The sequence below is a fragment of the Erigeron canadensis genome, chromosome 3 (assembly GCF_010389155.1).
Source record: "Erigeron canadensis isolate Cc75 chromosome 3, C_canadensis_v1, whole genome shotgun sequence".
Taxonomy (NCBI): domain Eukaryota; kingdom Viridiplantae; phylum Streptophyta; class Magnoliopsida; order Asterales; family Asteraceae; genus Erigeron; species Erigeron canadensis.
In genome coordinates this window covers 12,624,081-12,637,280 of record NC_057763.1, presented here as the reverse complement: position 1 = coordinate 12,637,280, position 13,200 = coordinate 12,624,081, and the positions used below count along the sequence as shown (strand labels likewise).

Below are 13,200 nucleotides of genomic sequence, written 5' to 3'. Positions count from 1 at the left end.
CTTCCTCTTCTGAATCATCTCCATCCACTGAATACTTAAGTGATTGTTCACCAAACTGTCTTGCCACCAGTGGTCTCCCAACCGATACTTTGATTGTTTCTCTCTTAAATAGGTTGAGGTCTGAAGAACCAAATCTTTCCACTCATACAAGAACAATCTTTCATTCACTTCAAGCTTATCTATCACATCAAGAAACTGAAAGAACAAAGCAAGCTGAAGTTGAAGCTTTACAGAAACGGGTTCGTGAGCTTGATCAACAATGCAGACTGGCCGATATCTCCAGGAGTCGGGATGATCAAGATCCTGATGATCAACCCGAGGGGGAGAATATTAGAGATATCGGAGAGGGTCATGAAACTCAAGAACAAAATGTTCAAGATGTGATGCAAGAACAAAATATTCAAGATCAAACAAATCAAGAACAAGCTCAAGCTCAAGCTTCTACAACTCCCACAACTCATGTTAATGAATCAGATTCAGATGAACTACCAATTGATGATCTACCACTTCCACCACTTGTTCAAGATATTTCTCAATATTACTCCACCACTTCTGATGAATCAAGTGATCATGATCCTTTTCAAGCTGAAAAAAGTGAGTCTGAATCATCTGATTCTAGTGATTCTAATGATGCTCCAGTTCAATCTCAACAAGAAACTTATGGTAAAGACATATTTGAAGAAATTGTCTATCATTTGAGCAATCCAGAGAATCTTGAAACTCCAAATGAGCTTGCACAAGGAGTTATTCATCCAAGAATCTCAAGCAGAAGAATTTGGCAATTAAATGAAGGATACTTTGTGGAAAACTATGAGCAAATTCTGGATTTAAGTTCAAGACCTGATGAGATTGTGTGTAGAGCCAGATATCTTGAAGAAAGAGCTTTTCAGATCTTCTGCAATTCTCATGAAAGATTGAATATGACCTTGAACCGGTTGAGAGCATTCTTTCTGTTTCATCGCAATGATCAAAGAGACAGATACATGGAGTTAATGAATGTTGTAAATGTGGTGAGACATAAATGGTGGTTTAAGAAATTTGATCTACCAATCATTGAAGTAAGATGGATGTTTGTTCCTAAGATAGCTCCTGGTATGAGGCTTGTTCGCTTTGAAGTTTGCAGAGCTGATGGCTGTATATATATGCTTCAAGAAGAATCATTTCAACACTTGAAGATCTCAGACATTCTATTCCTCTACAAGCAATATGCCTATCTGATAATCAAGAATCCTGATCAACTCATAGCATATGAAGCATTGAAGAGCCATTTACAAGCTGTGATCAGATTCTACGAGTTTAATGACTTTCAAATTGGTTTGGAGAGAAGGACTAGAAGAATCAATCTCACAAGACCAAATCAAATGGCTGGAGGTTATGAGCTCGATTCGTATCAGATTGGTGAGTCTATTGAAGAGTTGGATGGATTCGTCTTCATCAATCGTTTAAAGAGAAGAATTTTCATTCGTGCTTCAGATCTTCCTAAGTACTCAGATGGTACTTTGAATTATTGCTTCTGTATTCTGAATGTATTGGATGAAGCAGCTGATGATGATGAAGATGTAAACATCAAGTTGCAGAGGAAGAACCATATCAAACGTATCCAAGATGTTATAGAGATACGTCAGAGAGTAAGAGATCTCATTGTTGAAAGAACTCCAAAGGCTCAAGAAGGTGTTAGACATACTGAGACTAGAACATGGGTTCTTTGGAATCCAAGTCATAAGCATGGTCCATACAATATTCCTCCAGTCAACTTCCAAGATAATATCAGATTGCCAGATGAACGTCCTGAGGGAGATAATTGGCACTTTATCCCAAAGAAGTATTGGAAAGACACTTGGAGTTCTTACAAGAAAAGAGCTTTCTGGGGATCAAAGATTGACAAGCCATCAACTTCAACTGATGCACAAAGTTATCAAAAGAGAAAGAACAAGAAAAGAAGAGCAAGCAACATTGTTGAACACCTAACTTCCGCACCGTAACACGAACTTTTCTACATTTATCACCATATAACAACAATCTCTTTCCTCTTCATCATCAACTGATGAGTCATCAGAGGGAACCCATTCTTTTTTAGCCACCATGCATTTATTATCATTATTTTATGCAGACATGAGAGCAATTTGAGCCTTAAGCTTTTGTATTTTAATCTGTAGCTATCATCAGGCTTGTTATAAGAAGTTGATGGACCAGATTGTGAGACAAACTGATTGGACTTGCACTCTTTCGTGAAATGACCTTTTCTGCCACACTTAAAGCATGTTAGATTGGTCTTGTCAGTGGAAGAACTGGGTGCATTGTGTCCAATGGGTCTGTTAGCTCTGGCTTTGAAACGGTTAAAAGTTTTAGCCATCATAGCCATTAGATCATCACTATCAGTTTCATCATAATCTGGAGAGATATTATTCATGACTCCAAAATCCATTAATTCCGACATCATCTTCTTCATCGAAAATACATTCTCGGAAGACATTAATGCTGCACATGGTGGTTCAGTATGACTAACCACATGGGAACTACTGGAAGCATGATTAATAGCATCTTTTTCTGCCTCAATTTTCTAGGCTTGATTCTTTTCAGTGAATCTGAAGGCTCCATACAATGTTGACAGAGTATGGGAATGCAAGGTTTTACCTTGTCTCAAGACCACGATCATATGAGACCATTTAGATGGAAAAATATCAAAAAAAATTTCAAGAAGTATGTCCTTGTCTTTTTCTACCCCAAGCACTCTCAATTGGTTTATGATAGACATAAATCTGGTGTAGGTACCAGTTAATGATTCATTGGGTAGGGCAAAAAATGACTCGTACTTCTTATTCAAAGCCACTTTCCTGATAACAATAGTATCATCACCACCTTCATACTGGTTTACTAGTTCATCCCACATGCTTTTAGCACTGGATAAAGCACTAATGTGGGAACAAGAGCTTCAGGAACGGCCCCGAGGATCATGACTTTTAAGGTAGTGTCAATATTGACCAGTCTCCTTTCCTCGTTAGACCATTGTTCCTCCCTCATTTCCCTCCCAGATCTTGCTCCAGTTGGATCAAGAAGTGGATTGAGAGGACTTATAGGAATATAGGGTCCTTCATTTAAAATTTTAAGCATATTCCTCTCAATACCAGTAACATGTAATAACATCCTAACTTTCCACGTGCCAAATTCATCACCATTCCCACTGAATTTGGGAAAAGGAGTGTTTGAGTAGTGCACATGCACGTGTGGAGAAGCAGGAATAGGAGGTGGTGGTGGTGGATTATTGTTAACATGGTCATTAGTCTGTTCAAATTCATTTATGGGTGGAGGTCCAGTGTTTAAAGGGTTTCCTTGTGTATTCTCTGGGTTGGCCATCGAAAAAATGCAAATCTAGGCAAGTATGTTAGCCTTCTGCTCTGATACCAATTGTGAAGTCCCTCACTCGATGGTTTAACCCACAAGTGTAGAATACAAGTCAAGTAATCACTAGATAGGACTAGTATGAAACGTCAAGTAAGCACTAGATTGGACTAGTATTACGATAAATATAAATGCAAGAATATATATAACGTAATACGTACTTAAGCAATATAAAGATAAGCAAGTAAAGTAAATGGTGAGACACAATGTAATTTTCAAGTGTATTTTATTTATTGATGTTAAATAAAATACAAGGTTGTTGCGGAACAAGATATTACAAAGTAAGTATCTAAACAACCTATGAATTACAAGTGATCTAATTTTGCTAAATAAACTCCTTGATCGAAATACTTAAAGTTGTGAAGTATAACTGTTTAGATCGAGAGTATTTGAGCAAAGGCACCAAATTGCAAAAGTATGTTATTTGGACGAGGAAGTGACTTGGTATTTATAAGCAAAAAGAATAAATATAACATTCTTTTTGCCGTACAAATATAGTTACATGTATTTAAGGAAATTACTTTAATTCCTTAAATGCATTGATTAAACTACAAGAATAAAGTCACATGATAGTGACTTGTCTTCTAATTAACCAACCACCTTTACATGCGTGTAAGGCTTTTAACAAATGACAAATAGATTGTCCAGGTAAAGGCATGTAAAGGCATAAAGTCAATTCCTCCTAATCAGTGTTCAGACTTGTAAGGTCTAGAACACTGTTAAGGACTCCAGTCAGAAGATCTGGTAAGTCTTCCAGTGAGCTCCGCTATTTGTCAGACTTCTTTCTTCAGACTTCAGTCTTCGAATTCAGTGAGAATGTTCTTTAGTAGATAGATCTTGACTGAAGTGAAGTCCAGTGAACAAATCTGGTGGAATCCAGATTCCTGTAGAAGTAAGTTGTTCACTGTTCTTCACATAATTTCTGGACAAATCTTCAGAGGGCTCCAGTAGTCACGTCTGGAGCGAGTCCAGTAAATCTGGACCTAACAGAACTTCAAATTTGTACCAATATGTTCAAAAAACAACTGCGAATAAATCCTCAATCAAAGTAACATCGAAAAACAAACAAAATTCAAACCCACTGATCTATGCGTTTGCCGAGCTTAAACGAAATCTGAACAAATGATGAAATTGAACTCTAATTTTGATACTAAATGATGATAAACAAAATCCTAAACGATCAGTGAACAAATTTTGAAGAAAAACACACTAATTTTACTGAATTTAATTGCACAGTAATCTTGGCAAATATATAGAATGTGTGAACAGCTCAAAAACATCAAAAATAAGAACAAATTCAGCTTCTATTTTGATTCTGGATTGTTCAGATTAACTGATTATGCTCTGATACCAAATGTAATGAAGTGAAATTGAGCTTAAGTGTGTGTTAATGGTGGTTATGTGTGAGAGAAAGTGTGTCGTGAGAGAGAGAGAGAGAGAGAGTAAGGATGTAAAGGAAAGATTAGATTGCATGAAAATGAGTGAAAAGTTACATTGTCAAGTTATGGAGGGGGTTTATATACTTATATATAATTTACAATTATCCCCCTTCCATACTAAAGAAAATTACAATCTAAGTACAAAATATGATTTAATACAAATCAACTACTACAAATAATACTTCTAACAGATATATCAAGGTAACTTTACGCATTAACACAAGTGTTTGTTTTGTGATTATCGTCGGCGCCTAGCCTCACATGTTTTATATTGTGATCGCCTTTCAAGCCGCCACAACGCGTGGGCACAAGGCTAGTTCTGTGTAGCTCAGATTGATTTATCTATATGAACTTTTGAGAGTTTTACTATTAATGAGCTAATTTCAAAACGATATAAAAATAATCAAAGTCAATACATTAAAGTAATCAGAAAACTACTCATTGCAAATTTAGACTTTATATCTAAAAGGTAATAGAAAGATATAATCGTAAATCCTAAGAGTTAATATAGGTTACAAATACAAAATTTAATATACAATATTTGTAACACCCGTCATTTAAAAATCCGGATTTCAAAAACTTTTGCCTAACAACGTTTAGAAATGCGAAAAACAAAAATCCTTAAAACATAACTAACCCTTAATGGATAGTTCATTTGTAGAAGTGGTGTTACAACATTCATATCATTAAAAAAGTATAAGATAATCCAGATTTGACACCAACATAAATGCCAACTTAAAAAATAAATAAGTCGTATTAAAAGTAGCCAATCATCATAAGGCTAATATAAATGACTAAGCAGGAAAACTAAATTTCTTATTCATAGCAACTACCCGCCTCACGAAGCTAAGTGTTTTACTAGCTCAACCTGCTTAACCTGAGGGAACAACGTTTTTCAAAATAGCAAGTGTTAGCTTTAAAAGATAAGTAAGATAACATGAGTTTATGAAAACATTGCCAGTTCCTTACATATTAACAAAAACATTTCATATTGTTAATATCACATATTCGTCATAGCACATTAAGATCACCACATTACTATGGTGTCCATCACATCATACACCAGGGTTCGGCGCTTAGTCTATACCTTTCTACCTTGATCTTAGACGAGTTGTCCAGTGGCCTTTAGGAGGAACTACCGTGGTGCATGATTTTTGCTGATGACATTGCATTGATCGCAAGATCGACGGAGGAGCTAAACCGTAGGTTAGAGAAATGGAGAGAAGCTCTTGAAGACAATGGTTTGTGTGTGAGCCGAGAGAAAACTGAATATCTACGATGTGACTTCTATAAACATGAGATAAGACAAAATGAGGATGAGGATATTCGCATTGGGGAGAGGATATTGGGTTCGAAGGTGTCTAAAATGATACACAAATCGGGGGGGGGGGGATAGACGAAGACGTAACACATCGAATTCAAGGTGGATGGATGCGATGGAGAGTAGCTTCCGAAGTCATGTACGACAAGCGGATCTCGCTAAAACTTAAAAGCAAGTTCTGTCGAGTGGCTATTAGACCGGCTATGTTATACGGGTTAGAATGTTGGCCGATGACAAAACTCTAAGCATCTCGAGTAGAGGTGGTAGAGATGAGGATACTAAGGTGGTATTGCGGGAAAACCCTATTAGGCAGAATCCCAACGGGAGTTTTTAGAGACGAACTTGAAGTAGGGACCATCATTAACAAGCTAAGAGAAGGGTGCTTGAGATGGTTTTGTCATGTTAGGAGAAGGGACGGAACAACACCACTAAGGAGAACGGAGTCTATTCACGTCGAAGGCATACGAAGAAGGGGAAGGCCTAACATGAGGTGGGAGGACTGATTAGCGAAAGACCTAATAGAGCTTGGTTTGTCGGAGGACATGACGACGGATAGGAAGGCCTGGAGAACTAGGATTATAGTAGAGGATTAGGTTAGGGTATGACTTTTGCGGGACTTGGATCGACATTTTTTTCCTATATTGCCTTGCCTAAGGTGGTTTGTGTTGGTTTGACCGGGAGATGTAGGCCCATTATAGGTGACTCGATGCCAAAGAAGGCTTTGACCTGACAGGAGAAGAGGTAAGTCGACGGAGGTGGAAGGACAGAATACCGAAGGATACGAAGGAGTTTTATGGTGGAAGAGGTGGACTGTGAGGGTAAGGCATATGGGAATAGGTTTTTGTAGACTTATTTTCTTAGAATTTGGTTTTCAGTAACCTCTGTAGTGGTTTTGGCCTGAGTAGAGGGAGGCCAAAATCGAGGGGGAAGGTTACTCTTGGCTGCCCAAAATGTTTTGCCTGTTGGAGGACATGACCGATGAGAGTTTATTAGAGGACTATGACTAGTTTAGGGGTTTGGGAGAGGACTAGGATTAGGCTAGCTAGGCGGTTAAGTTAGTATGTTTCATAGGTTGCACAAGGATTTCTTAGTCAATTCCTTATATGGAGGTAGGTTTGGGCTTTATGCTGAAACACTCTTAAATTTGTCTACGTTCTATTTGGTTGTTATTATAGGGGCTTTGTTAAACCTGTGCTTTTAGTTATCTAGGTTGTTTGTTACAACTTTTCCTTATCCTTTTGTTGTCGGGTGTTCTCAACGGATAGTTTCTAGAAGACTAGGTGTATAGGTTTCCTTTGTCGTTTTGTGAGCGTCTTTGTGAGCAGACTAGGATTAGTTTAGCTTAGCGACCTAAGGTACTTTGCTCCGTAGGTTGTTTAGAAATAGTTTAACCCCCTTAGTTTTTAGTCAATTCTTATGTATAGGCATGGTTGTCCTGGCGGTTTACGTTCCCTCTGTTTGTGTTCCTTGCCGAAGACTTGGTTTATTATGTTCTTACATTTTATGCTGTTATTTGCGTAATAGGGTTGCTAGAGTTTATGAACTTTTTACCCTTTTACAACTTTTACATCTTCCTGACCGTAGGTCTTTATGAAAGTAATCTCTCTACCTTTAGTTAGAAGTAATATTGTCTATAACTCATCTCCCCATACCCGCTTAGGGAACCCGCTTAGAAAACCCGTTTAGGGATTGGGTATTGTTGTTGTAGATAGGCGAAACATAACTACACCAACTTCAAACACCCATGATATAAATAGATACATAGGAAACGGTGGTGGTGTGTCCCGTAAGTATAATTAGTTAAAAACCCAAAGCTTATACCTGTCTTTGTTCTTGTTCATCTTTCAATTACCCCGCCATTCGAATCAATCAATCAAATCTAAAAAAAAAAAAAAAAAAGGTATGTTTACCCTCCGAATCCACACCGAGAGATCCCCACAACGATTATACTTAACACAAGTAACCACCAGCGCGGCGGTGACCAAATCGATTACAAACCCTAAAACAAAAACTAATAGTAATGAAAAGGAAAAAGAAAAAAGAAGAGTTAAAAATTCCCCCAATGGAATTGAATGGCGAAGTTCATTTGTTTAGGAACTTACCGTTCAAATCGTCATCGTCGACGTCATCATCTCCTCCGATCATGACCCTTTGGAATGTGGCTACCCGGACCACGCATGTGTTTATCCCAGCTGTTCCTAATTATGTCTCTTATCAAGATTTTATCGCCTTTTGTGGCTCCCATGTTGATCACTTTTCCGATTTATGTTTCATCAGGTAAACACCCCTTCAATTTTTATTTATCTTTTATCCAACTTCCCACTAGTATGGGTGGGGTAATTGTTGGATTTTTTTTTTATTTGTCCAACTTTCATTGCTATTTGTATCCCACAATTAGAATTGGATCAGTAAGAAAAGCCTTAGCATTTTAGATACAAACTACAAAGGTTTAGGGATCTCGCTACAGAATGGCCAGAGAAGTAGTCTCTCTACCTATGCGTAAGGGTAAAACTGTCTACATTTGATCTCCCGGTACCTCATGGAAGACGGGATTGAGTAAAGACCATCTCCAATGCCCCGCTATGAAATCAGCACTTAGATGCCCTTACCATTGGAGATTAGTCATACTCACTCGCCCTTCTGTGAGGCACCCTTGCAGAAGGGGGTGATTTTGTCTTGCTTAATGCAATGGGGTGCACCAAAATAAAATTAAAAAAAAAAAAGGGAATTTTAGAAGGCTAAGAATATATGTAGGGTAGGAAATGAAAACAGTTTTTTTTGGGAGAATATATACATGATTACATGTCTTAGCTTTTGTCTTACATTTATCATTGTACTAAAAACCAATGTGTTTTTTTGCCCCATATTAGTTATGGTACTAAAATTGTGACAAAAGGGGTCACTAACCGTTAGGGTGTTACAAGTGGCCAACTTAACGGGCCACTTTAGGTCACCCTATGACTTTAAATGGGATATGGTAAAAGTATGTATCCACTACGGATTGCGAGCATTTTATTTGTACTTATTGAAGTTTTTTTAATGAAGGAATGATCCGGTGGAAGATCGATATAGTGTGTTGATTGAGTTAGTTAATCAAGTATCTGCTGATGGGTTTTGTCTTCGTTACAATGGAAAGCGATTTAGTCCTTCTGAGGTAATCGCTCACTCCATTTGTTATTATAACTTTTATAGCGCTTGTTTGATTAATTTAATCGCTCAAATGAATTGTTATGATGTATGAAATTAAGCATTCGTTTAGTTTTTGATGTAACAAACTTTTCTATATACTATTTGATGTAAATTTCAACTTAAGCCATAATAAAAGCTAGGTAAAATTGTCACTAGATTTTGCAAATGTGGCAGCATGCAATGACAATATGATGAAAGTTTTTTCGTTTTTGGTGCAATTTGTAGTTGCTTCCAGAAGATTTGTTACATCATGGTATAACAAAATACAAATATTTGTTTCATCAAAAAGTAAGAGTAATTCATTGAATACAATAGGGTGGTCTGGTAGAAGTTTGTTATTTTTTATTTCAATATGTGGTTGGTTTTAAAATGGGATATCAATAGATACCATTTTGAGTGATTAAGTTACTGACTTTGATATATTTTTGGTGGGATTAACTTTCAGACTGATCTTTGCCATATATACTTCGCACAGTCAGTGGAGTACACAGATCTCGCAGAGGAAGCAACTACCCCGCAACCAGGATATACGGAATTACCTACTTGTCCTGTTTGTTTAGGTAAGTTAATCTGAAAATGTTAATGATCTGCATTCTAGTAGTTCTATCTTTGTGTGTGTGTGTGGATGTTAGTGATATGTTTTGATTTAAAAATTTTTTTTTTTCGAAATAAACTGTAGAGAGATTGGACTATGACACAAGTTCAATACAGATTACGCTATGTGACCATTCGTTTCAATGTCCATGTATTTCGAAGTGGGCCTGCTTGTCTTGCCAGGTTAGTTCTGTTTTACGAATTTATTTCTTCATTTAATATACTGATATATGTACACAGTAGTCCTGGATTGGAATTAGGTCTTGTATACAAAGCATTTGTTACGACTATATCTTTTTTGGTCCGTAAACCATATCTCCATATTGACTTATGTAGGCGAAGCAGTCTTTCCAAAATGGGAGGTTCATCATATTCACTTTGAAATGGTGACTTATAGAGTCTTAACATGAATGAATATGTAATAAGTTGTCCTGAAAAGATGGTTTAGGAAGATAATGGTGGATGTGTAGCAACAAAATGTTTATTAACATTTGACAAGAATGCTTACTATGCAAAGAGATTACCGATTTAGTAATTTTCTGTCAAATTCATTATATATTGCAGCCAGTCACATTAGAAGCTGAGTTGGTATGATAAAACACAAATTCAAGTGTCTAGGCATAAAAAGTCAGCATAATGAACCAAACAAGCATTTATGTCAATCTTGAAACCTTCTTTGGTAAAAGTTATCTCTTAGTAACGAGTGTATTAGAAGGTCTGCATTTGCAGCTACTATGTGGGAATTAATGTTATTGTAATAAAAATTAAATAGTGAAAAGCAGCATGGTTGGATCAAGTGGTAAACACCCTTGCCTCTGGAGACAGAGGTCATGGGTTTGATCCTCATCCCATGCAAAGGTTGGAGGGCCTTTTCTACCATTTAGGTAGAAACTGGAAGCAGCCTCTCTACTTAGGTAGAGGTAAGGTCTGCCTACATCTTAACCTCCCCCATACACCGTCGAGGTATTGGGGCTCAAAACCCGCGGAAGGCGGCACTGAGCAGTTACTTACTTACTTACTTACCTAAATCAGATATCAAGATTTGTGATGTTTGTTAAATACTTCTGTCTCCTGCTATATGGTTTATATTAGGATCTTATTGAAACTTATAACTCTCTTTTAGGTTTGCCGACTTCTTCAACAGCAAGATGGGAAACCGACATGCGCAATTTGTGGGACATCTAGCAATCCGTGGGTCTGTTTGATATGTGGTTTTGTAGGATGTGGAAGGTATAATACTGCTACCAGGCTGTTGGAATCTTATTATTGTTGTTTTTATTGGGTAGTCATAACTGTGATTGCAATCATATAAATCAAATAATTACTGATGCATGAAGGTATGAAAAAGCGCATGCTGTGGAGCACTATAGTCATGCACAACATTGCTATTCACTTGACCTAGAAAAACAGCAAATTTGGGATTATTATGGTGATAAATATGTTCACCGTTTAAATCAGTCGAAAGTTGGTAGCAAGTCAACTGTGACATGTCATCAAACAAGTGAAGGGGAGTGTGGTGATAAAGAGGATGCTGAACTTGGTGGGGCACTATATAGCAGCAAACTTGATACAGTAACTTTGCATATTCTTTCATCTGTATTTCTTATGGATGTTTTTTTCATTTAGAACTCATATTAGTTAATGTTTTTATTAAAATATTTAACAGATTCTGGTTGAGTACAACTTTCTTCTGGCAACCCATATGGAGACTCAGCGGCTAGTATGTAGTCCTGTGTTATTTTTTCTAATTGGTTAGTTTTTTGTACAAGTTTTTTAATCCCAATTGATAACTTTTTCAGCATTATGAAGCACTACTTGCGGAGGCGAAAAGTCAAAAGGAGAGAACCATAGCTGAAGCAATAGAGAAAGCTGAAGTTGAAAAGATACAAGAAATTCAACATAAACTGGAAGAACTTGCCAAAGACACGAAATCTGTTTCTGATGTTAGTTAGTTTGATAAAAATAAATAAATAATAATTTAAAAAGCTTGCTGGAGTTAATTTCGTTTCTTAGGTTACTTGTTTGTCTTTTTTTGATTAGATTAATGAAGATCTTGCTAAAGAACAAGAACTTCTGAAGAAAAAGTATAAGGAAATTCAGGAGAGGTATTTATTTTCTTAAAGCTATCCAATCTTCTTATAATATAATTTGTCATTTTAATCATGACTCTAGTAGTTTATTGATCCATATGTGCATTCATACCAAAGTCGCGTTGGTTCCTTGAATGGTTATAATTCTTTGTATTTTGTTGGTCATTGTACTTCAGGGAGACTGCATTGCTAAAAATGAAGGATGAGAAAATACTTGATCTTGAAGAACAGGTATATTTAATTTAAATATCGTTTGTTCTAAACAGCTACTTGTTTTTATTGTTTCAAAATAAATTCGTATTTTGTTCCAAATTCTAGATTAGAGATTTGAGAATTTTCGTGGAAGCCCAAAAAACACTGGCAGCGTCAAGTGAGGAGATAAAGGGGGGTACACTTCTGCCACTTCAGTCAACTCCAGACAGTGAGAAGAAGAAGAACAAAAGGCGGGGCCGAAAGCGCAACTAGACCGTCAAGCAACTATATGCAACTTAAGTTTTATATGGTCTAAAACACTACTTGTTTTTATAGTTTTTAGATTGGTATTTTGTTTCATATTGTAGATTAGAGATTTGAGAGTTTGTGGAAGCTCAAAAAACACTGGCAGTGTCGGGTGATGAGATAAAGGGGGGCACACTTCTGCCTGTCCAGTCAAATCCAGCAAGTGATAAGAAAAACAATAGAAGGCGAGTCTGGAAACTCAACTAGACCTTCAAGGGTTGTGTGTACATAAAGATAAAGGAAGTAGTAGCTGGACTAGATAGATAAAGATAGTGGTTAATGTGTAGCATGATTATTCTTTAACCCATAAATTCAATTTAAGTACTCTTTGTTTCTTACCATTACTTCAGTGAATACTACACCAGTCAGACAATATAAAATCAAAAATGAAGGCCAAAGGGAGAGACCAAGGATATTGCAACTTGTAAGTTTAATGGTTTGCAATGGATACACTGTTTGTTTCTTTCTTGCTTTGTATGCATGTTATTTAACCTTTACTCAGTAGCGGTATCCATCACAAAGTTAGTATCGAACAGTTGTCTCGTACATGATGAATGGAGGGTTTCATTGCACGTCTTGTAGATGACTTGCTTTTTACCCTCTGTTTTTCCCGGTATTAGTTCTGAAGTAGCTGCTCCTGAACTCTTTATCTGACCCTTGAATAATATGA

The 13,200-nt window shown here is 36.8% G+C and overlaps 1 protein-coding gene across 2 annotated transcripts; it reads left to right on the top strand.

Moving 5' to 3' along the window:
• Positions 1 to 7,955: 7,955 nt before the first annotated feature.
• Positions 7,956 to 12,871, top strand: LOC122592495 (BRAP2 RING ZnF UBP domain-containing protein 1-like). Of its 2 annotated transcripts, none has more exons than XM_043764737.1 (11): positions 7,956 to 8,436; positions 9,205 to 9,313; positions 9,824 to 9,908; positions 10,028 to 10,125; positions 11,066 to 11,172; positions 11,280 to 11,514; positions 11,609 to 11,662; positions 11,742 to 11,885; positions 11,983 to 12,047; positions 12,209 to 12,263; positions 12,351 to 12,871. In XM_043764737.1, exons 1-11 carry the CDS (start codon positions 8,180 to 8,182, stop codon positions 12,495 to 12,497), a joined length of 1,356 nt encoding a protein of 451 aa, XP_043620672.1. In that variant the 5' UTR covers positions 7,956 to 8,179; the 3' UTR covers positions 12,498 to 12,871. The 2 variants fall into 2 exon arrangements, with proteins under 2 accessions (XP_043620672.1, XP_043620671.1); XM_043764736.1 differs by having other exon boundaries at positions 9,794 to 9,908.
• Positions 12,872 to 13,200: the final 329 nt, after the last annotated feature.